Source organism: Eubalaena glacialis, chromosome 3 (assembly GCF_028564815.1).
Source record: "Eubalaena glacialis isolate mEubGla1 chromosome 3, mEubGla1.1.hap2.+ XY, whole genome shotgun sequence".
Taxonomy (NCBI): Eukaryota; Metazoa; Chordata; class Mammalia; order Artiodactyla; family Balaenidae; genus Eubalaena; species Eubalaena glacialis.
In genome coordinates, this window is record NC_083718.1 from 39,198,004 (window position 1) to 39,224,914 (window position 26,911).

Consider the following 26,911-nt stretch of genomic DNA (forward strand, 5'->3'; position numbering starts at 1 on the left):
GGTTACCAGTAGAAGGAAAGTGTAGAGATGTTTACATATTGTCCCATTTTAGTCAATTGTTTAGAACAAAACTATCATGAAAATTTTGACGTGGCATCCTCCCTTCCTTCCGTTAGCTTCAAACAGGTAAACAGAGATTAGAGCCCTTCTCTTCTTATTTTTGACTTTCCTAGAAGTCTTCTTAGTTGCTTAGACTCGTGTCAACATCTTGGTGACAGTCTTTTTTTGTCCAGCCTCTTGACAATGCAGTTTGTTCTTCGCTGTCACTAGACGTTTTGCATTCATTATTTGATTGTGCCTTCTCTTCTAAGAGGAAAAGGGAAACCAAGTTTCCAAAGAAATTGTTATTAATATCTTATCTCCTTAGATGTCATAAAAGAACCTGTTCGGTGAAGAAATGGGATAAAACCTAAAGCTTTATTTTCAGAAGCGAAGCATGCCAAGTAAATTAAGCAATCTGTGCTTATAATTTTTGTGGACTTTGTGGGTATCTGGCCCCCTTCTTACTGGAATGTTGTTGTAGCCTGTCCGTGTTTATTAAATTACTATTATAGTACAATCCCAGACACTATTTTTTTTTCAATGTCAATTTATCTCTTTATTTTTAATGTAACATTTGTTCAGTTTATGGCACTAATTTTTTTTTAACATCTTTATTGGAGTATAATTGCTTTACAATGTTGTGTTAGTTTCTGCTGCATAACAAAGTGAATCAGTTATATATATGCATATACCCTCATATCCCCTTCCTCTTGCGTCTCCCTCCCACCCTCCCTATCTCATCCCTCTAGGTGGTCACAAAGCACCGAGCTGATCTCCCTGTGCGAGGCAGCTTCTTCCCACTAGCTATCTATTTTACATTTGGTAGTGTATATATGTCAGTGCTACTCTCTCACTTCGTCCCAGCTTACCCTTCCCCCTCCCCGCCAGACACTATTAATTACAAAAAAAAAATTTCCTAAGGTCATCATAATAACTTCAAAATGTGAAACAGCCTAAACTAAACTATCTAGTAATTTACTTGCCAAAGTAATTTAGCTAAAGAAAATGCTGATGGAATGCTGACAGTGTGCACAGCACTTTGGAGTTTGAAAGAAATGTAAGAGAGAGCTATGCCTCCAAGGTGTATGCATACAGGGTGGTAGGGTGGTGGGGTTTTATGAAATCTCCTTAATTAGGAGGCCAGTGTTCTGGTTTGTCCAGCCTCTGCTACTTACTAGCTGGGAGCCTTGAACCCAGCAAGTCAATTAACATTCCTGATCTTGAGGGTCCACACATATAAAATAAACATAATTGACATTCTGCTGAGAGGGTTATTGTAAAAATCAGATGAGGTAGTGTACGTGACAGGGTTTTATAACCTGAAAATCCCCATGGGGATCTACAAAACCATGACTAGGAAGTCACACAAGAGCCTGAAGGCCATGGGGTGATTGAAAAGGGAGACAGCTCCAGTGATCTTCACCTGAGTGGAAGCAGCATTGCTTTAACAGCACTAGAGGAGTGAATCCCCCCAAAAAAGATTGTAAAGCATGTTTCACAGGTATATTTACTTTACATAAAAGTTAGCACACTAGTTAAGCATTACTAGGACCACTTTGAACATAGAGCAGACTCTGGCGCCCTCACTTGGTCCTCGGGTCAGATCTCACTGTTACCCTGGTGTGGAAAGATGCAAGGTAGAAAGGAGGGGCATTCCAGTTGGCTTTCTGTAATTTGTGACCTATTTCAGTTTACATATGCTCAGGTGAGTAGATTTATGTTACCTAGCTTTATCTAAGATAACCTTCACAATGGGACAAGTAACTTCAAAATTTTCCTGCATAGAAACAATAATTCTAATAGGGCCAACTCAAGCAAACAACTGAAAGGCATAGCTGACAATCTCCTCCACACACACAGCCATTAAGAGGAAGAAACCCTCTCGGTTTAATCATAACTGACCAAAAGTTGACAAAAACAAAAAAATATCTAGAAAGTATCAAAAAGACAAGTTGAAATGTAGCTTTACATTCACTACTGTTAACAGAGAAACTTACTATGATTCCATTTGTTCCAATATGATCATATTAAGTCATCATGATTAACAAAGCATTTAAAATGTTTTTCATCTGTTTCATATTCTTTAAATTTCAATTTATATATAATATATATTGGTATATACCTAAAATTATTAAATATACATGTTTAAATATATTTAACATTTAAATATACATAATAAAACATGTTACATATAAATTAACAATATAATTATGTTATATTCTGTAATATAACATATGGTTTTATATACATAAATTGTTATATTTATATTATAAAATATATTATGCTATATTTATGCTCTTATATAATATAGCATGTATGATTACATTGTATATTGCAAACATATAATTATATATAATAGCTTTATTAAGTTATGTAATATATATTATAATGTAATATCTAATATTAACTTCTTATAGTTTGTATAGATTATATATAATATATATTAACCTATATAATACATAATGTGCATATTAAATATTATATATTATTTAATACCAAACTATACCAAAGTATATATTATATTATGCCATATAGAAAATCTAATGTATATTATACATTATAACTAAGTATGTAGTACATAATATTATATAATATATAATACACCAAATATATAACATTTAATATATATCATAAAATATATAAATATATTTAAATATTTAAATATAAAATATATAAAAAATTTAAAAGTGCATGCTCTTTTTTTCTTTAACTTACAGAGTCACTTAAGCAAAACATTTTCAGGTCCCTTCAATAAAGAGCAGAATATGCAGTATGGGGAGCAGAGCATACTCCAGGTTGTCAGCTCATGTTTGAACAGACATGGAAGAAATAATGGATAGTTTGTACTTATAGTATAGAATAAATCAACCTGCCTTGAGTAGAAGTTTTGAGTCAGGTGTATTTCAAAGTGGACTGTGTCATCCAAGACAAAAATCACAATGAGATGACACTATACATCCACCAGAATGGCTAAAATTTTAAAAACTGACCATGCCAAGTATTGGTTATAAGGCGAAGTAACTAGAATTATCATGCATTGCTCATTGGTAAAATGATACAACCACTTTGGAAACAGAGTTTTGGCAGTTTCTTAAAAGGTTAAACACACATGTATCTAAGCATTTCACTCCTAGGTATTTACTCAAGAGAAATGAAAGCATATGTCCTCATAAAGACTTGTTCATGAATTTTTATAGCAGCTTTATTTGTAACAGCCAACAACTGGAAACAATTCAAAAGTCCTTCAACAGCTGAAAGGGTAAACTAAATTAAGGTGTATTTTTGCAACTGAATGTTATTCAGCAAACAAAACAAAACAAAACCATGCAAATTTTTACATGCAACACCTGGATTATTCTCAAAATAATTATGCTATGTGAAAGCTAGACAAAAATAAAAAGTACAAACTGAGTGATTCAGTTTATATGAAATTCTAGAAGTCAGATCAATCTGTGTAAAAGGAAGCAGGTTGGAGGTTGCCTAGAGAAGGAGATAGAGAGATGGATGGATTACAAAGAAACATTAGGAAACTGTAGGGAGTGTGATGGAAATGTTTGTTGTCTTGATTATGGTGATCATTTCATGGTGCATACATATGTCAAGAGTCATCAAATTGTACACTTACTGTATTTAATATATCTTAATAAATCTATACAAAAAGTTTTTTTGTAAACTCTTGTAGATCTTGAGTTTACAGAGTTCATATTAATATAGTTATCATAGGAACCAGCCATAATTTGAGGGATTGGCAATGAAGGAGGAAAAAGAGACTAGATCAAGCTTTCTCAGGAGAAGTTTCATATATTCCTTTTTATTTGGGATATTATCCAAATTTGAATTTTTAATTATTCTATATACTATACCCAGAACTCAGGTAAGAATTTTAGGTAATTAAAGGAAAGTAATGCCATTCCAAGAACTATCCATTCCATTTGCTTTTTTGTTTTAGATCTCTGTCTTCTCCTTGTGAGCTTTGCTGTGACATTCAGCCTCTCCTAGTAAAACTTTTGGCACCAGAAGGTCCATTTGGAATCTCTTCCCTTGTCCAGAATCAATGGATGAGATGAATATCAAAATTACACTCATCCCACATATCAACTAAAGAAAAGGTGAAGGCATAACATTTGAAACCACAGGAGTTGTTTTTTACTTGGTAGCTTTTTCCTGTTTGTCACGGTGGTTCTCAAAGTGCTGTTATCTATCAAAATCACCTGTGAAGCTTTTTAAAAAGATAGTTTTGCGGGCTGTAACCCACAACCTCTAAATTAGAGCTTTTAGGGATATAGCCCGGACTCTTGATTTTTTAAAGTTTTGTAGGTAATTCATCATTCATCTATTCATTGCAACAAATATGCACAGACTACTTATAATTGAGTGCTAGGCACCTGGACTAGGTATTAGTTTAGAGGAGCAAAAATCATGGGGTTTCTTTGCCTTCATATTATGCATGTCTAATATGAATGTCTAATACCTATTGAGAGGAATAGATATTTTTAAAAGCACATAAATATAAAAAGCACAATTTATAGTAAGTGATATAAAAGGAAAAGTAAAGGGTCCAATTAGAAATTATTATGGGGGTGGGCAGAGGGAAGTAGTCCAGATTCAAAATCCCTGGGAGGGTCAGGGAAGGCTTCAAAAAGGAAGCAGCATTTTAGCAGAGACCTGGAAGAAGAGTGAAAGTCAGAATGAAGATAAAAGTAATCACATGGAGGGAATATCACAGAAAGAAGGAAGAACATATATCTTAAAGAAGGGGGAGAATGGGTTGTGGCGGGGAAGGACTACAGCTCAGTCAGAGGAGACAGTGGTACAAGATGAGGAAAGAAACATAGGCAAGGGCACTCGTGCTTAACAGCTGCTGGTTTAATAAAGAGAATGTGTAGTGATAGATATAAGACTGTCTAATATTAGGAAAAAATAAGTAAGAAATATGAGCTTTCTTGGATCACCATCCTTTGCTTAAGTAGGGTACACAGATTAAGTCCCCTAATTCTGATTAAAGCCATTAAACAGGAAGAAGCAACTTAGCAACTCTGCAGGCCTAATGGATAGTTGGATCCAGTTTCTTTAGGAATTCTCATGTCTGTCAGTGGTCCGGTGGGAACCATAACTCATGGGTTGCAGAGATTAAATCCCAGTCTGAATCTGGGACACAGTAATTCAGGAGAACTTCTGAGATCACTGGTCACTGAGGTCCTTCAGGGCTTTTCCAACTAGATAAGTTTATTCTAAACTAGCTCTGTACACCTAGGTAGAAAATAAGCTCTTGGAAGCAAAGTGAGCATGCCCACTTTCGCAGAATATTCGAATCTACCTGTTAGCATCTACCTTTCTCTATGGATGATAACTATAATGACAATTTATTAAGTGCTTTCTATGTATAAGATGCTACTAAATGCTTTCCATCTTTGACCCTCTCAGCGAAAGTACTAGGTAAATATTATTATCACTTTTATGAAGGTGAAACTGAGGCTCAGAGAAATTTAAGCAGCTCATCTAAGACCCCACAGCTAGTAAGTAGAAGACATTGGATTCAAGGCCAGGTCTCTACAAATTCAAACGTTTTAACACCATGTGCCATTATCTTTTGTGTTAGTTTCTTATTGCTGTTATAACAAATTACCACAAACTCAGTGGCTTAAAACAACAGAAATTTATTCTCTTAAAGTTCTGGAGGTCAAAATCTACAATGGGTCCATAGAGTTGTGTTCTTTCTGGATGCTCAAGTGGAGTGTAGGTTTCCTTGCTCTTTCTACCTTCCAGAGGCAGCGTACATCCTTTGGCTCATGGTCCCCTTTCTCTACTTTCAAAGTCAGCAGTGCACCATTTTCAAATCTTCTTCGGTCTCCTTTGATCCTTTGCTTCTTTCCTACAAGGACCTTTGTGATTAAATTTAGGGTCCATCCAAATAATCCAGGATGATCTTCCCATTTCAAGGTTTTTAACCAAATCACATCTGCAAAGCGCTGTTGCCATCTTATGTAACATTCACAGTTTCCAAGGATTAGGGCATGGATGTTTTGGGAGCTCATTATCTAGCCTACCACATATTTCCACACAGATTTTCAAAATTTTAGCTGAGCCTGCCAAGGGAATCCATTGCCATTAGGATCCAGGTTAGCAGCAAATGGTTACAGCCCAGCAAACAGCCTGCAGTGTGTACATTGATTATGACTAGTGTTAGTTTAAAATGTATGTAGAATTTAAGTACATGATAATGATAGAACAAAAGAGAGGAGGGAAGTAAATGGAGTTAGCATTTTCTATGATTCTTGCATTGTTGGGGAAGATATAATTGTTAATTACCTGTTACTATGTTAAGGATGCACATTATCTTTAAAGGAACAATAAAAGTAGATTATTATTATGTTCATAATAATCTAATAAAAAGAAATAAGTAAAATAATAAGTATAATTGATAATCAATAAGAAGGCAAAATAGAAGAGAATAAAGCACATAGAAAACATAGGATAAATAAAAAACAAATAGTAAGATGATTGATTGAATCCCAGAGACATCAACAATTATATTAAATATAAACAGACAATTCCACTTTAAATACAAAGATTGTCATACTACTGCATTTCCCAAACTGTGGGTTGAGGTGCCCTGGGGGCCTTCATAAATTCACAGGAGACCTAAGGAATATTTTAAATTTTCAGTGGAAACACAGCAATATTTGATATCTCTCACGTATTTTGCAAACTGCTAGCTCAGAGTGGCTCCCAGTTGCATTAGGTTGCAGAAAGTTCCGCTTGGTGACATCAAATCTTTGCAAAGCTGGGTTTTCAGCAGTGACTGTGATAAAGAAAAAGTACCAAATGAAAATTAATGGTATAGGAAATTAAGTGGCAGTTTACAATCTGAGTCCAAGGTTTGAGAAGTTGAGCAGTGTCTAACATTCTATTATTAAGAATTATGGTGGGCACAAGACTTATTAAGCTGTTTGGGTCCAGTTATTTAATAAATAAAACTGTTAAGTATTTCTTTTTTGGCTAGGAATGAAGTGAAAAAATTACTAAGACCTCAAGAGCACTGTGAACTTAGTTTGGGAACCTCTATCATAATTAATTAAAAATAAAAACTACAGGGAATTCCCTGGTTGCCCAGTGGTTAGCACTCCATGCTTTCACTGCCAGGGCCCAGGTTCAATCCCTGGTCAGGGAACTAAGATCCTGCAAGCTGTGCTGTGCAGCCTAAATAAATAAATATATAAATAAAAGAATAAATAAAAGTAAAAATAAAAACTATGTGTCCCATACAAAACAAATAATATACATGTTCAGAGACAGAATGAATGAATATAAAAAGATGGAAAACACATTATGCAAAAATGAACCAAAAGAAAGCTGATTTGACAAATGTGGCATTATGACAATCTTTGTCTTTAAATTATCATTGTGTGTTTATATTTTAAATAGTTATAGATATATTGAGGACTAAATCTACAAACTTGTTATTTGTTTCTTAATTGCCTTATAAATAAAGGAGACAAAATAGAATTTGAGGCAAGATTCATTACTAGAGATAAAGAGAGATATGTTCTAATAATAAAAGCATCTATCTACTAGAAAATATAATTTTAAAATATATAAAGGTACATTACTGTACCTAAATAAAAATGTTAAAAATATGTATATATTAATATATAAAAGTAAAAAAATGGACAGAGTTAGAAAAAGAAATAAGGCAAATGTACAATAGATGGAACATTATCTGGTAGAATAAGCAGACCCCCAACAAATCAGTAAGTGTGTAGAAGATTTAAACAAATATTAACAGATTGTGCCTCACTGATACACCCAGGGCACTGCACCCTCTACGACAGACACATATTTTTTACAAATACATACACATACAGTTATCTCAGTTGATCATACGCTGAGCCATAAAACAAACTCAATCAATCTCAAAACTTGATAATAAATATACAGCTAGAAGCATTCGTCAAATGGTTGTAAATTCTGAAAAACATTTCTAAGTAAACCATGGGTCATTGAAGAAACTACAATGGTCATTATCAAATATTTTAAACAGAAAAAAAAGAAAATATGACACATTAAAACTTGTGGAATACAGCTAAATCTATGCTTAGAATAAAAATAATAGTCTGAAGCTTTTTTTAGACTATGATAAGCTGAAAATAAAAAAAATTCTAAGTAATTATCTCAAGAAATTCATTTTTTAAAAAAGAACACCAAATAAACTCAAGAAACTTTTAGTAAAAATAAAATGAAGATAAACATAAATCAACAAAGCCAAAAGTTGGTTCTTTGAAGACTAAAAAAATTGACCAGTTAATTGATTGGTTTCAATCTATCCTCCATTATTTGAATTAATTAGTAGGGAGTGTGGGGAGGAACAACAGATTTTAAAAAAAAACAGAAAGAAGAGATTTTTAAAACTAAAGTAAAATGGTATATTTCCAGCAGATATTTCTTCTTGATTACATATTGTAATAAAAACTTGATTACATATTACATAAATCTAATTTTTATTACTTTAACTTAAACCTATGAGGTCTTAAGGGGTAGTAGCTGAGTCTAATATTTAAAATATGCATTTAAAAATATGCTTTCATAGTTGTTGAGCTTTGTCTACAAATCATGTGCTGAAATTTCTTTTTGCTGACTTGGCAACAGACTTCCAACAGTGGTTACTGCTACAACTATGAAACATATTGGAGAAAAAAAGAGAAAGTAGCATAGAAATTTCTCCACTAGCTTTTTTTTTTAACTCAAACACAAATTGTTTACTTATTTCTTTAACAATAAAACAGTAATAAAGACACAATAATTTAGTTGTAACAAAGCCCTCAACAGAGCAAAATAAAAACAAAGGTAATTAAGGAGGCAGAGCTTCAGCTCAAGTTACTTATCTCCTTTAAACAGGAAAAACTATCATTAGTCTAGTGGTTCTCGAACAGGTCTGCTCAGCTGAGGAATGGGAGGAAGGAGAACTGGTGCTTAAAAGAAATAGCTACACCCAAAGCCCACCTCAGAACAATTACATGAGAATCTCTCAGGAGTGGGGCCCATTCAAAACTTTTTGAAGTGTTGTCAGTGTTTACAACTACAAGTCTAAAGTAATAAGCATTATACACCATATCCTCAAAACAATCCAAAACCAAGGAATTAAAAAAAAAAAAAAAAAAGAAATATGATAGATTTCTCTCCTCTTATCCTGGGAAAAGGGGGAAGGAAGCACCTACTCATTTCTCTTTCTTTTTTATCCATTTTTGATTGCCCAAAGTCAAGTTTAACAAATGTTAAATATTGGAACTTATGCAAATATCCTACCCAATTAAAATTTTCATTACTTTACATCTAGAAAGCTCTTTTAAAACAATACAAGGGGGAAGGAGCTTCAAGATGGCAGAAGAGTAAGACGTGGAGAGACCTTCCTCCCCACAAATACATCAGAAATACATCTACATGTGGAACAACTCCTACAGAACACCTACTGAATGCTGGCAGAAGACCTCAGACCTCCCAAAAAGGGTCTCGGTGCTCCGACCGGGTGTCAGGGCTGTGCCTCTGAAGTGGGAGAGTCAAGTTCAGGACATTGGTCCACCAGAGACCTCCCAGATCCACGTAATATCAAACGGTGAAAAACTCCCAGAGATCTCCATCTCAACACCAAGACGCAACTCCACTAAACGACCAGCAAGCTACAGTGCTGGACACCCTATGCCAAACAACTAGCAAGACAGGAATACAACCCCACCCATTAGCAGAGAGGCTGCCTAAATTCATACTAAGTTCACCGACACCCCAAAACGCACACCAGATGCGGACCTGCCCACCAGAAAGACAAGATCCAGACTCATCCACCAGAACACAGGCACTAGTCCCCTCCACCAGGAAGCCTACACAACCCACTGAACCAACCTTAGCCACTGGGGACAGACACCAAAAACAACGGGAACTATGAACCTGCAGCCTGCGAAAAGAAGACCCCAAACACAGTAAGTTAAGCAAAATAAGAAGAGAGAGAAACACACAGCAGATGAAGGAGCAAGGTAAAAACCCACCAGACCTAACAAATGAAGAGGAAATAGGCAGTCTACCTGAAAAAGAATTCAGAATAATGATAGTAAAGATGATCCAAAATCTTGGAAATAGAATGGAGAAAATACAAGAAACGTTTAACAAGGACCTAGACGAACTAAGGAGCAAACAAACAATAATGAACAACACAATAAATGAAATTAAAAATTCTCTAGAAAGAATCAGTAGCAGAATAACTGAGGCAGAAGAATGGATAAGTGACCTGGAAGATAAACAAGTGGAAATAACTACTGCACAGCAGAATAAAGAAAAAAGAATGAAAAGAATTGAGGACAGTCTCAGAGACCTCTGGGACAATATTAAACACACCAACATTTGAATTATAGGGGTCCCTGAAGAAGAAGAGAAACAGAAAGGGACTGAGAAAATATTTGAAGAGATTATAGTCGAAAACTTCCCTAATATGGGAAAGGAAATTGTTAATCAAGTCCAGGAAGCACAGAGAGTCCCATACAGGATAAATCCAAGGAGAAACATGCCAAGACACATATTAATCAAACTATCAAATATTAAATACAAAGAAAAAATATTAAAAGCAGCAAGGGAAAAACAACAAATAACATACAAGAGAATCCCCATAAAGTTAACAGCTGATATTTCAGCAGAAACTCTGCAAGCCAGAAGGGAGTGGCAGGACATATTTAAAGCGATGAAAGGGAAAAACCTACAACCAAGATTACTCTACCCAGCAAGGATCTCATTCAAATTAAATGAGAAGAGAAATTAAAACATTTACAGACAAGCAAAAGCTAAGACAATTCAGCCCAACAAAACCAGCTTTACAACAAATGCTAAAGGAACTTCTCTAGGCAGGAAACACAAGAGAAGGAAAAGACCTACAATAACAAACCCAAAACCATTAAGAAAATGGTAATAGGAACATACATATCAATAATTACCTTAAATGTAAATGGATTAAATGCTCCAACCAAAAGACATAGACTGGCTGAATAGATACAAAAACAAGACCCGTATATATGCTGTCTACAAGAGATCCACTTCAGACCTAGGGACACATACAGACTGAAAGTGAGGGGATGGAAAACGATATTCCATGCAAACGGAAATCAAAAGAAAGCTGGAGTAGCAATTCTTATATCAGACAAAATAGACTTTAAAACAAAGACAAGAGGCAAAGAAGGACACTATATAATGATCAAGGGATCAATCCAAGAAGATGATATAACAATTGTAAATATTTAGGCACCCAACATAGGAGCACCTCAATACATAAGGCAAATGCTAACAGCCATAAAAGGGGAAATCGACAGTAACACAATCATAGTAGGGGACTTTAACACCTCACTTTCACCAATGGACAGATCATCCAAAATGAAAATAAATAAGGAAACACAAGCTTTAAAGGACACATTAAACAAGATAGACTTAATTGATATTTATAGGACATTCCATCCAAAAACAACAGAATACACTTTCTTCTCAAGTGCTCATGGAACATTCTCCAGGATAGATCAAATCATGGGTTGCAAATCAAACCTTGGTAAATTTAAGAAAATTGAAATCATATCAAGTATATCTCCCGACCACAACGCTATGAGACTAGATATCAATTACAGGAAAAAATCTGTAAAAAACACTAACACATGGAGGCTAAACAATACACTACTTAATAAACAAGAGATCACTGAAGAAATCAAAGAAGAAATAAAAAAATACCTAGAAACAAATGAAAATGAAAACACGACGAGCCAAAACCTATGGGATTCAGCAAAAGCAGTTCTAAGAGGGAAGTTTATAGCAATACAATCCTACCTTAAGAAACAAGAAACTTCTCAAATAAACAACCTAACCTTACACCTAAAGCAATTAGAGAAAGAAGAAGAAGAAAACCCCAAAGTTAGCAGAAGGAAAGAAATCATAAAGATCAGATCAGAAATACATGAAAAAGAAATGAAGGAAACAATAGCAAAGATCAATAAAACTAAAAGCTGGTTCTTTGAGAAGATAAACGAAATTGATAAACCATTAGCCAGACTCATCAAAAACAAAAGGGAGAAGACTCAAATGAATAGAATTAGAAATGAAAAAGGAGAAGTAACAACTGACACTGGAGAAATACAAAGGATCATGAGAGATTACTACAAACAACTCTATGCCAATAAAATGGACAACCTGGAAGAAATGGACAAATTCTTAGAAATGCACAACCTGCCGAGACTGAACCAGGAAGAAATAGAAAATACAAACAGACCAATCACAAGCAGTGCAATTGAAACTGTGATTAAAAATCTTCCAACAAACAAAAGCCCAGGACCAGATGGCTTCAGAGGCGAATTCTATCAAACACTTAGAGAAGAGCTAACACCTATCCTTCTCAAACTCTTCCGAAATATAGCAGAGGGAGGAACAAGCCCAAACTCATTCTATGAAGCCACCATCACCCTGATACCAAAACCAGACAAAGATGTCACAAAGAAAGAAAACTACAGGCCAATATCACTGATGAACATAGATGCAAAAATCCTCAACAAAATACTAGCAAACAGAATCCAACAGCACATTAAAAGGAGCATACACCATGATCAACTTGGGATTATCCCAGGAATGCAAGTATATTTCAATATACGCAATCAATCAATGTGGTACACCATATTAACAAAATGAAAAATAAAAACCATATGATCATGTTAATAGATGCAGAAAAAGCTTTCGACAAAATTCAACACCCATTTATGATAAAAACCCTCCAGAAAGTAGGCACAGAGGGAACTTACCTCAACATAATGAAGGCCATATAGGAAAAACCCACAGCCAACATTGTTCTCAATGGTGAAAAACTGTAACCATTTCCACTAAGATCAGGAACAAGACAAGGTTGTCCACTCTCACCACTATTATTCAACATAGTTTTGGAAGTTTTAGCCACAGCAATCAGAGAAGAAAAAGAAATAAAATAATCGAAATTGGAAAAGAAGTAAAGCTGTCACTGTTTGCAGATGACATGATACTATACATAGAGAATCCTAAAGATGCTACCAGAAAACTACTAGAGCTAATCAATGAATTTGGTAAAGTAGCAGGATACAAAATTAATGCACAGAAATCTCTTGCATTCCTATACACTAATGATGAAAAATCTGAAAGTGAAATTAAGAAAACACTTCCATTTACCATTTCAACAATAAGAATAAAATACCTAGGAATAAACCTACCTAAGGAGACAAAAGACCTGTATGCAGAAAACTATGAGACACTGATGAAAGAAATTAAAGATGATAGAAATAGATGGAGAGATATACCATGTTCTTGGATTGGAAGAATCAACATTGTGAAAATGACTGTACTACCCAAAGCAATCTACAGATTCAATGCAATCCCTATCAAACTACCACTGGCATTTTCCACAGAACTAGAACAAGAAATTTCACAATTTGTATGGAAACACAAAAGACCCCGAATAGCCAAAGCAATCTTGAGAACGAAAAGCGGAGCTGGAGGAATCAAGCTCCCTGACTTCAGACTATACTACAAAGCTACAGTAATCAAGACAGTATGGTACTGGCACAAAAACAGAAATATAGATCAATGGAACAGGATAGAAAGCCCAGAGATAAGGCCACGCACGTATGGTCACCTTATCTTTGATAAAGGAGGCAAGAATATTCAATGGAGAAAAGACAGCCTCTTCAATAAGTGGTGCTGGGAAAACTGGACAGCTACATGTAAAAGAAAGAAAATAGAACACTCCCTAACACCATACACAAAAATAAGCTCAAAATGGATTAAAGACCTAAATGTAAGGCCAGACACTATAAAACTCTTAGAGGAAAACATAGGCAGAACACTCTATGACATAAATCACAGCAAGATCCTTTTTGATTCACCTCCTAGAGAAATGGAAAGAAAAAGAAAAATAAACAAATGGGACCTAATGAAACTTAAAAGCTTTTTCACAGCAAAGGAAACCTTAAACAAGACGAAAAGACAACCCTCAGAATGGGAGAAAATATTTGCAAATGAAGCAACTGACAAAGGATTAATCTCCAAAATTTACAAGCAGCTCATGCAACTCAATATCCAAAAAACAAACAACCCAATCCAAAAATGGGCAGAAGACCTAAATAGACATTTTTCCAAAGAAGATATACAGATTGCCAGCAAAAAAAAGAATGCTCAACGTCATTAATCATTAGAGAAATGCAAATCAAAACTACAATGAGATATCATCTCACACCAGTCAGAATTGCCATCATCAAAAACTCTACAAACAATAAATGCTGGAGAGGGTGTGGAGAAAAGGGAACCCTCTTGCACTGTTGGTGGGAATGTAAATTGATACAGCCACTATGGAGAACAGTATGGAGGTTCCTGAAAAAACTAAAAATAGAACTACCATACGACCCAGCAATCCCACTACTGGGAATATACCCTGAGAAAACCATAATTCAAAAAGAGTCATGTACCACAATGCTCATTACAGCTCTATTTACAATAGCCAGAACATGGAAGCAACCTAAGTGCCCATGTATAGATGAATGGATAAAGAAGATGTGGCACAAATATACAATGGAATATTACTCAGCCATAAAAAGAAACGAAATGGAGTTATTTGTAGTGAGGTGGATGGAGCTAGAGTGTATCATACAGAGTGAAGTAAGTCAGAAAGAGAAAAACAAATACTGTATGCTAACACATATATATGGAATAAAAAAAAAAAAAGTGGTCATGAAGAACCTAGGGGCAAGACGGGAACAAAGACGCAGACCTACTAGAGAATGGACTTGAGGACACAGGGAAGGGGGAAGGCTAAGCTGGGACAAAGTGAGAGAGTGGCATGGATATATATACACTACCAAATGTAAAATAGATAGCTAGTAGGAAGCAGCCGTATAGCACAGGGAGATTAGCTCGGTGCTTTGTGACCACCTAGAGGGGTGGGATAGGGAGGGTGGGAGTCAGGCAGACATAAGAGGGAAGAGATACTGGGATATATGTATATGTATAGCTGATTTACTTTCTTATAAAGCAGAAACTAACACACCATTGTAAAACAATTATACTCCAATAAAGATGTTAAAAAATTAAAAAAATTAAAAAATTAAAAAATTAAATTAAATTAAATTTAATTTAAAAAAATAAAATAAAATAGATCATGGATAAGGACCTACTGTATAACACAGGGAGCTCTACTTAATACTCTGTAATGACCTATATGGGCAAAGAATCTAGAAAAGAGTGGATATATGTATATGTATAACTATTTCACTTTGCTGTACAGCAGAAACTAAAACAACACTGTAAATCAACTATACCAATAACAATTTAAAAAATAAAAAAAATAAATAATAAACTAAGGGAAGGAAAAAAAAAAAAAAACAATACCAGGGGGAATTCCCTGATGCTGCAGTGGTTAAGAATCCCCCTGCCAATGCAGGGGACACGGGTTCGAGCCCTGGTCTGGGAAGATCCCACATGCCGCAGAGCAACTGAGCCCGTGCACCACAACTACTGAGCCTGCGCTCTAGAGGCCGTGAGCCACAAGTACTGAGCCCGTGTGTCACAACTACTGAAGCCCTTGCGCCTAGAGCCCGTGCTCTGCAACAAGAGGAGCCACCACAATGAGAAGCCGTGTACCGCAAAGAAGAGTAGCCACCGCTCATCGCAAGTAGAGAAAACCTGCGTGCAGCCAAAATAAATAAATAAAACAAAACAAAACAAAAACAATACCAGGTTTCAGAAAGAATCCCCCACATTTTAAGTTTGCATAGATGTTTAAGTCAGCTATTTGTTCAACGAAGAAGAGTCGATGAAATGTATTAGAAAGCATTTTATTAATAAGTTATTATAAAACAATATTCATTTCATGTAGCACAAATTAACTTTTTGGTGCAACAAGAGGAATATCTGAATGTTTCCCATCTATTTCTAAAACTGTCAGAATTCCTTTGTATAAGATTGATATCTTCAAATTTAGAACCTAAACATAAATTTTTCTTAAGAATGCATACATAAAATACTTCTCCTGTAACTGCACTATATCCTTGACAAATCCCTATTGGGAGGTACAGTAGTGGCTGCAGGCATTTATCTTTAAAACAATTTTTCCTCATTTTTCAGGTTTGGGAATGATATCACATCAAGTATGGAAGATAACTTTTTTCCTTAAGAAGACATACATTCACTTAGAGATGTCTCCTCAAATTCAGAAAAACCCATTTCTTCAGCTCCTTCTGTCAGGACTCCATATTAATCTCAACCACTGCATTCTTGCCCGGAAGTGTTGTTTTTGTCGGGTTGTCTTCACTTACACCTTCAATGTCTGCCAGATCAATAGGTGGTAAAGGATTCCTCCAGCACTGGAAGCTGTTTTACTGCCAAAATTCTTCATTGAGCTGGCGCAGCGCGGCCCCCCAGTCTCCCCGCAGGGACTCTGCGCGCCCCGCCCCGTCGTCGCCACCGCCCCTCCCCTGGCCCGCGGGGCCGCACGGGCGGCTGCGGCAGCGGCGGATCGCTACTTTTCAGGCCGCGACGCTCACGCTCCGCGCCGTCCGGGGCGCCAGTGTCCCCGCCGTCGCGGCGCTTGCTGGGCGAAACCGAAGCCTCAGTCATACCCCCCGCGTCGATTTTACGCTTTCGGGGCAGCTCCGGGATGCTGAGGGGCTGCCCGGGATGCGAGACCCCCGGCGGCGGGATCCAAAGCCGTGGCCGCGCCGGCTCCTCAGGAAAGTCGCGGAGCAGGAGCCGCTTCCAGGGCACGTGGAACGTCAGGGGCTCGGCAGCACGCCTCTTGCCCGTGGGCCCCGAAGGCTCAGGCGGAGCCCGCCGGGCGCGGGAGGCCGAGCTCCCGTAGCTGTGGGAGCGGAGGGCCTCTCCACTAACTTTGACGTCCCTGTGGTCTTGCTCTCCAGGTCAGTGCCAATCCCCGGTGCGCCTTACATTCGCCATGCCTACAGAACCGATTGACAAAGATGAGTTTCCTGTTGGGACATCTGTGAAGTATAAATGCCGCCTTGGTTACTACAGAAGAGTGTTCTCTATCACCTGCCTGCAAAACTCTGTCTGGTCAAGCCCTGAAAACAACTGTAGGCGTAAGTAACTCTAGACTGAGTACTCCTCTGTGTCAATAATCTTTAAGATCTGATCAGTCGTTCAAATTTTGAAACAAAGACATGTGTCTTGGTAACTTTGCCTAAGGTATAAAAAGATGTGAGAGTTATTCTTGTAGGTCATATCTTCCTACTGCTTTGAGTTCCTAGCACCTTCATTACAAGTTCATTTCATGAGAAATGACCATCACAAGGCATGATTGAGGGAAAATCTCCATTCACTAGGGGTGTCCCATTTTTACAACTGAAACTAAGTAATGAATGACTCAGGAAAGGAAAGAAAAGTGTAGGTGGGGAGAGAATCCCAAACTTCAAGACTTTTGATGTACACTGGTTGAATTACAGAGTAAGCATTTTAGTAATAAAGCAAAGTTTACATCTTTCTAAGAGGCAAAAAATATGGGGATGAGATCTGGAAGGGAGGTCTTTTTGAAAGTGGTACTTAGTAGGTGGCTGATCCTGAGGCAGTCTTATGAGTTTCCTCAAGGTGGCAAATCTATGGAACTACAAGAGCTATGGCCAGTTTGGGACCTTATGTATTAACAGACGTTCAGAGTATTCTACACCCAGTCCCCACATTCTGCTTCTTTCCCATAGGTAAATCATGTGGATCTCTTCCAGAGCTCATAAATGGCAAAATGGACATCAACAAAGACACCCAGTTTGGATCAACTGTTAATTATTTTTGTAATGAAGGGTGAGTTGGCAGTAGCTTTGTTTGGGATGACAGTTCTAGAATTGTAACACTAGTCTCTAAACAGTAGTCTCAGAAAGGAAAGTCAAACTACCTGTCCATTTAAAACATAGCAATAAGATTTCTAAGTAGAAGTTGTGCCTTGAATCCAGGCATTTAACTACCCTTGCAATGACTAAACAAATATTTGAAAAAATAGGAAAAAACCTGTATCCATGCTAGAAATTGGAGGGGTGAGGGTAGTGTTTTCACACCAAATTAATGCACCTAAAGCCAAGTGAAGCATTTACTAGATGAGAAGGACCAGCATTCTAAAGAAGTAAGTGGAACAAACACACATATATTCTTAACTCAAAGCAATAAGAGCTAGAAATGTTGGACTCAGGAAAAAGTAGGAAAGAGTTGTTTATTTGGGATGATGGAGTAGATGTGGTGGATGGGCAAATCTTAATTGTTATAGCACCTCTCCAGAAGTGTACACAATACAGGAATCTTGCTGTGGGCATACTCTTGGGTTATCCTTAGGGGAGACAACCAATTTAGGAAAGAAATAGGGACACCTTATATCGTAACTTTTGTTCTGTTTTTATTACTTATTATTACTTACAATACATGCAAAATAACATAAGTGAAACATAAAAATAGTAATAACAATAAAATTAATTTCAGTGCATATGCCACCCACCTTAAAAACCATCACTAGTACCTTTGATGCTGACTATGTGATTTTCCCAATTTCCATTCCTTCACCTCCAAAACTTCTCCAGAAGTAACCACCATCCTGAATTTTGTTGATCCCTTGCATTTCTTTTCCATTTTCTCCCATACATAGTCCTAATCATTATATTTTTAGTTATACATATTTTGAACTTTATATAAATGACATGATTTTATATGAACATCTTTGCAAATTGCTTTTGATTTAATATTTTGTTTCTGACCTTCATTCATGTTGTTGTTGTTAATTCATTTTCATTTAGGATAGTGTTCTCTTGTCTGGATACAGAAGAATTTATTTCTTTTTTTGTTGTCATTAGATATTTGGATTATTTCTAGTTTGTTTTGCTTTGTTTTGTTTTCGCTATTATAAGCATCCCTGATATAAAGATACTCATACATGTCTCCTAGTACACATGGGCAAAAGTTTCTCTAGGACAGTGGTTTTCAAACTTATTTTACCATGATCAACAACTAAGAAATATATTTCTACAGCACATACACACACACATAAACAGACACACATGTATACCACATCACATACACATTTATATAAATTAAAATTGTCACACAAATATTTACCATTATACTGGAAATTCTAGCCAGGAAATTAGTCAAGAAAAAGAAATAAAAGGCATCCAGATTGGAAAGGAGAATTAAAACAATCTCTGTTTGGAATTAAAACAGTCTCTGTTTGGAAGCCAGATCAAGAGGGTGGAGTAGAAAAATCCTAGCCTTCTCCCACAGACATACGAAAACTACAGCTACATATAGAATAACTATCTCTGAAAGTGACCTGAAGACTAGCAGAACAGATTTTCTACAACTAAGGCTATAAAGAAAAGGCCACATTGAGATGAAGAGGAGGGGAAGAGATGTGGTCTAGTCAGAACACCTCCCCCCCAATGCAGTGACCCACAAGCCAGAAGAAAATCACAACCATGGGGGTCCCCCCTGAGGAGTGAGGGGTCCAAGACCCACACTGGGCTCCCCAGCCTGGGGCACCTGCACCGGGAAGACAAACCACCATAGTGTCTGGCTTTGAAAACCAGCAGGCTTATGTTTCAGGGGAGCCAGAGGGCAGTGGGAGACTGCTCTTAAAGGGCTCACTTGCTCTGAGTCCCAGGACAGACAGAGCAGCAACTTAAAAAATGCCTTGGCTTTATGAGGAGGAGATTTATTGATTAATTCTGGGGCAGGTACCAGGGGATGGAAGTGCTGGTAGGTGCCATTTTTTTTCTCTCCTTACACCTAGCTGGCCCAGTGCTGGTAGGTGTCTTTCTGTCACTCTTCATCAACATAGGTAACACTGTGTGCCCCACCCCAATGTTCCCCTAAGTACCTGCCCAACCCAACCCACCTGCCTCAACCAGTCCCTCTAAAGAAGCTCCCACTCCATCCTACCTGGTACATGGTTCTGCCCAGGACCAGTGCTCCTCCAAAGTGGCTCACATTCTGGGGGACCTAGCCCTTCCCACCAGCGAGCCCACAGAAGTTGCAACCAGGCCTCACAGACAGCTGGGCTGGGGATCAGCCCTGCCTACCAGAGTGTCTTGTAGAAGTCATGGCCTAAACACAACAGGAGGATGCAGGCAGCCCATGCAGGGGATAGCCTTGAGCACCTGGCTTGGGTGACCAGGGGGGATTATGCCACTGGGCTCTACATAAAACTATCTACATAAGGCCACTCTTAAGGTTGGGAGATGTAGCTGATGTACCTAATGTATAAAAACAAACACTGAGAGTTAGGCAAAATAGGAGACAAAGGAATACCTTCCCAGTGAAAGAACAAGATAAAACCCCAGAAAAAGAAATATACAAGATGGAGATAAGCAATTTATAAGATAAAAGGTTCAAAGTAATAGTTATAAAGATGCTCATCAAACTCAGGAGAAGAATGGATGAACACAGTGAGAACGTCAACAAAGAGATAGAGAATACAAACAAGAACCAATCAGAACTGAAGAATACAATAACTGAAATGAAAAATACATTAGAGGGAATCAATTACAGAATAGAGGATGCAGAAGAACAGATCAGTGATCTGGAAGACAGAGTAGTGGAAATCACCCAATTGGAACAGCAAAAAGAAAAAAAAAGGAATTAAAAAATGAAGATAGCCTTAGGAACCTCTGAGACTACATCAAGCATACTAACATTTTCATTAGAGGGGGCCCAGAAGGAGAAAAGAGAAAGAAAGGGACAGAAAGCCTATTTGAAAAGATAATGGCTGGAAACTTCCCTAACCTGGCAAAGGAAACAGACATTAAAATCCAGGAAGCACAGAGAGTCCCAAACAAGATGAAGCCAAAGAGACCCACATGAAGACACATTACAATTAAAATGTCAAAAGTTAAAGATAAAGAGAGAATCTTAAAAGGAACAAGAAAGAAACAAGTTATGTACAAGGAAACCTCCATAAGACTATCAACTGATTTTTAGGCAGAAACTTTACAGGCCAGAAGGGACTGGCACAATATTTTCAAAGTGCTGAAAGGAAAAAACTTATAAGAATACCCAGCAAAGTTATCATTCAGAATTGAAGGAGAGCTGGAGCCTCCCAGACAAGCAAAAGCTAAAAGTTCATCACCTCTAAGCCAGCTTTACAGGAAATGTTAAAGGAACTTCTTCGAATGGAGAAGAAAAGGCCATAACTAGAAACAAAAAAAAATTATGAAAGGAAAAATATCTCACTAGTAAAGGCAAACACAGAGTTAACATAGTGGATCTACCACTTATAAAGCTAGTATGAAGTTTAAAAGACAAAGGTAGTAAAATCCATCTAAATCTAAAATAATTAGTTAAGCAATACACAGAATGAAAGGATGTAAAATATGATGTCAAAAACATAAAATGGGGGAAGGAGTAAAAATGCAGTGCTTTTAGAATGTGCTCCAACTTAAGCAACCATCAAATTAAAATAGGCTGCTATATACATAGGTTGCTATATGTAAATCTCATGGTAACTACAAACCAAAAACCTATAGCACAAAATATAAAGAGAAAAGAATACAGACATAAAGCTAGAGAGAGTCATCTAATCACATGGGAAGAGAACAAGAGAAGAAGAAAGGAACAGAGCAGAACTACAAAAACAACCATAAAACAATTAACAATATGGCAAAAAGTACTTACCTATCAGTAATTACTTTAAATGTAAATGAATGAAATACTCTAATCAAAAGATACAATGTTCTTGGATTGGAAGAATCAATATTGTGAAAATGACTATACTACCCAAAGCAATCTACAGATTCAATGCAATCCCTATCAAATTACAAATGGCATTTTTCACAGAACTAGAACAAAAAATTTAACAATTTGTATGGAAACACAAAAGACCCCAAATAGCCAAAGCAATCTTGAGAAAGAAAAACAGAGCTGGAGGAATCAGGCTTCCTGATTTCAGACTATAATACAAAACTATAGTAATCAAGACAGTATGGTACTGGCACAAAAACAGAAATATAGATCAATGGTACAGGATAGAAAGCCCAGAGATAAACCCACACAGCTATGTTCACCTAATCTATGACAAAGGAGGCAAGAATATACAATGGAGAAAAGACAGTCTCTTCATTAAGTGGTGCTGGGAAAAGAATGAAATTAGAACACTCCCTAACACCATACGCAAAAATAAACTCAAAATGGGTTAAAGACCTAAATGTAAGGCCAGAAACTATAAAACTCTTAGAGGAAAACAGGCAGAACACTCTTTGACATAAATCACAGCAAGATCTTTTTGACCCACATCCTAGAGAAATGAAAATAAAAACAAAAATAAACAAATGGGACCTAATGAAACTTGAAAGCTTTTGCACAGCAAAGTAAACCATAAACAAGATGAAAAGACAACCCTCAGAATAGGAGAAAATATTTTCAAACGAAGCAACTGACAAAGGATTAATCTCCAAAATATACAAGCAGCTGATGCAGCTCAATACCAAAAAAAACAAACAACCCAATCCAAAAATGGGCAGAAGACCTAAACAGACATTTCTCCAAAGAAGACACACAGATGGCCAAGACGCACATGAAAAGCTGCTCAACATCACTAATTATTAGAGAAATGCAAATCAAAACTACAATGAGGTTTCACCTCACACCAGTCAGAATGGTCATTATCAAAAAATCTACAAACAATAAATGCTGGAGAGGGTGTGGAGAAAAGGGAATCCTCTTGCACTGTTGGTGGGAATGTAAATTGATACAGCCACTATGGAGAACAGTATGGAGGTTCCTTAAAAAAACTAAAAATAGAACTACCATATGATCCAGCAATCCCACTAAGGGGCATATACCCTGAGAAAACCATAATTCAGAAAGACACATGCACCCCAATATTCATTGCAACACTATCTACAATACCAGGACATGGAAACACCATAAATGTCCATTGACAGATGAATGGATAAAGGAGATGTGGTACATATATACAATGGAATATTACTCAGCCATAAAAAGGAATGAAATTGGGTCATTTGTAGAGATGTGCATAGACCTAGAGTCTCTCATACAGAGTGAAGTAAGTCAGAAAGAGAAAAGCAAATATTGTATATTAACGCATATATGTGGACTCTAGAAAAATGGTACAGGTACATATTTGCAGAGCAGGAATAGAGACGTAGACATAGAGAACGGACGTGTTGACATGGGGGGAAGGGGAGGTGGGATGAATTGGGGGATTGGGACTGACATATATACACTACCACGTGTAAAATAGATAGCTAGTTGGAAACTGCAGTATAGCACAGGGAGCTCAGCTTGGTGCTCTGTGATGACCTAGATGGGTGGGATGGAGGGCGGTGGGAGGGAGGTCTGAGAGGGAGGGGATATGTGTATACATACAGCTGATTCACTTTGTTGTACAGCAGAAACCAATGCAACATTGTAAAGCAACTATACCCCAAGTAAAAAAAAAGATACAGGATGGCTGAATGGATTAAGAAAACAAGACCCATATATATGCTGTCTACAAAGAGACTCACTTCAAATCTAAAGACACACACAGACTGAAAGTGAAAGCATAGAAAAAGATATTCCACACAAATGTAAACAAAAAGAAAGCTGGAACAGCAAGACTTATATTAGACAAAATACACTTTAAAACAAAGACTGTAACAAAAGACAAAGAAGGACATAACATAATGATAAAGGGATAAATCCAAGAAGAGGACATAACATAAATATATCTATGTACAATAGTCAAGATATGGAAGCAACCTAAGTGTCATTGATAGGTAAATGGATAAAGAAGATGGAGTATATATACAAAACAATATCACTCAGCCATAAAAAAGAATGAAATCTTGTCATTTGTGACAACATGAATGGACCTAGAGGGCATTATGTTAAGTGAAATAAGTTAGACAAAGAAAGACAAATATGATTTCACTAATATGTGGAATCTAAAAAACAAAACAAATGAACAAACAAAACAAAGCAAAGCAGAAATGGACTCACAGATACAGAGAACAAACTGGTGGTCATCAAGGGGAAGGGGGATAGGGGGTTGGGTGAAACAGGTAAAGGAGATCAAGAAGTATAAACTTCCAGTTATAAAATAAATAAATCACAGGATGTAATGTACAGCATAGAGAATATAGGCAGTAATATTGTAATAACTTTGCATTATGACAGATGGTTACTAGGCTTATTGTGGTGATCAATTCAATATATACATAATATATACACATATATATGTATATATATAATATGTCAAATCACCATATTGTACATCTGAAATTAATACAATATTGTATGCCAACTATAGTTCAATCAAAAAAAGAAAAAGAAAACAACCCCTCTGTTTGCAAATTACATATCTGGTATAGAAAATCCTAAGGAATGTACACACACACACACACACACACACACACACACACACACAAACATTATAGCTAATAAATAGTTCATCAAGATTTCAGGATACAAGTTATCAGATGATTTATTTTTAACATGGGTGTTTCATTGATGTAAAGGAAGATTATTTTTAGAGAGGGATTTAAGAACATAATTATATCTAAAATCACAGAGTATAAAAAGAAATCTTGAAATTAAGAAAATTTTAAAGTGCTAGACTTATAGTCAGTGTCTCATTCTTGACCTCAAAAATGGAGAAAACAAATTCATGTGTATTTTTAATGGATGTTACCCTGGTCGGGTAAAAAATAATTTCCAACTGAACAAAAGTAGACAAATTAATCCATGTAGCAAAATAGAGGGAAGAAAATGTTACACTTTCTTCATATAAGTTGGGGGCACAATTGGGGTATTTTTGTTTTTTCCTTTTAGAAATTTATTTTATAAAAATGAGATCATGTTCATTGTAATCAGGATGTAAAACAAATTTATTGATTTTATACATGAAGATTTTCTACCTAGTATATCTATTACTTTGCTTGAATAACCTATAGAATTTAAAAGTACATTCTCTCACCGTAGAGAACAAAGTTGAAAACCAATCTATTAAAAGGGCTTTGGTTTATATTATTCAAATCTTCAACATCTTTACTTCAAAGCATATTATTAAATTAAAGTAATTTTAAGTATATTATAATGGTATATTATAAAATACAGAGCTCAAAAGAGTAGAATAGGAAGTCCAGAAATAGACCCAAATTTGTAAAAGAGGGTATTATATGAAGGTATCATGCAGCATTTCAAAGCAGTAAGCAAACTAGTATTTTTTATTTATGTTAAATAATTAGCACATTTTATGCACCACAATAAATTTCATATTGATCAAAGAATTACATGTTATATGTGACACCTAAATAAAATGAAATAAAAAATAATAAATATGTATCAGATTTAGGAACATTCCAAGTCAATGGGTTCATTTCAAGCAAAAGCAGAATCCACAGAGAGGTTAATAGAATTGACACATATACACATACTAAAAACAAATAAAATACAAATGAAAAACCACAAAAATATATAAATAGCCCTTACAAACAAAATATGAACACCTAAATAGAGAAATGATCAAAAGATACAAAGTGGCAATTAACAAAAGAAAAAGGTACAAATTGTAAATACATGTGGAAGAGTCTGGCCTTGCTATTAATAAAATTAATACAAATGAAAATAACAATAATATGCTACTTTGACCACTTATTCAATCCAAAAGTATTTATTCAGAGCCCACAAATAGTAAGAATAGGTACTATTCTGGAAGCTGGAGATATAGCAAGAAACAAAACACACAAAAATCCCTCTGTATAGCTGATAGTTTTGAAGTTCAGGGTAATGGGCATTGACATAATCTCCTAGTAGCAGTATAAATTGATACAAATTTATACCATTTAACACAATTTAGGCAATACACTTTCGCCAAGAAGTCAAACTTAACAGTCTTCCTTTTTGAAGTCTTTAGACTCTAAAGGCTTGGAAAGGTTGGAATGGAAAACATCTTAATGTTCAACAACAGGGGATTATTTGAGTAAATTATGGTCCATTCATGTGATGGAATATTATTCTGCCAATAAAAATATTGGAGATTGATTATAATATATTTGCTGGGGTTTGAGGGATTCCAATAAACAATACATATATCTTCACCACCAAATTTCTGGACCAGCTGAGGAATCAGACAGATGAAGATCAAATTGTATCTTTATTGCTGAAAGAGATTAGTAGAGAATATAACTTTAGGTCAGGGCTAAATGACCTAATTTTTAAAATCCCATAATTAAATGTAATTACCTGTTCTCAGACACAGCTGGACAACTGTAAGCTTCCTGCATCCATCCCATCCCCACGCCCACTCACCACAGGGGTAGGAGAGGCCCCTTAGCACATAGCAGAGACTAAACTAGAATACATCCTCTCTGCAGGCATGAAGAGTGGGAATGCAGAAGTTTGAGATGAATTGCCCTATTCCTTCTCCCAAACTCACCAGTCTGAGAATTCATGATGGGTCGGTAGGGGTAAACAGAGAACCCAGGACTGTTGATCTCAATAAGGCCCCAAAAGGAAATCTGAAAAGCAAATGTAGGTGTCCTACCCAACAATATTGTATATAATGAAAACAGTTTTAGGATAGACATTATATTTAAAGAAGGTGAGACCCCAAAGGGCCTGTTCTGTGCAAGGCAAGGAGAGGAAGTTGCTTGTTTTTCCAGAGAAGAAGGAGAAAGACAAGTGAGGGATGGAATAAAATGCCTAATGGCATTCACTTCCCAGTGTAACACTCCCTAAAACTTCCCCCAAATGCAACAACAAATGCTTTGAGCAAGTGGATTTGGGGGAGAAACCCACAAAAATCCTGGGCATTGCTGCTAGATAAAATGTAGTGCAGAACCCAAAGCCAGCA

The 26,911-nt window shown here is 36.3% G+C and overlaps 1 protein-coding gene across 1 annotated transcript in view; it reads left to right on the top strand.

Moving 5' to 3' along the window:
• The window catches only part of CR1 (complement C3b/C4b receptor 1 (Knops blood group)), a 177,612-nt gene that overhangs the window by 35,666 nt on the left and 115,035 nt on the right, over positions 1–26,911 (top strand). Inside the window, exons 24-26 of the mRNA XM_061183731.1 lie at positions 16,404–16,870; positions 16,986–17,165; positions 17,781–17,880. Coding sequence (XP_061039714.1) covers positions 16,404–16,870; positions 16,986–17,165; positions 17,781–17,880 — 747 coding nt within the window. The remainder of the gene's footprint in view (positions 1–16,403; positions 16,871–16,985; positions 17,166–17,780; positions 17,881–26,911) is intronic.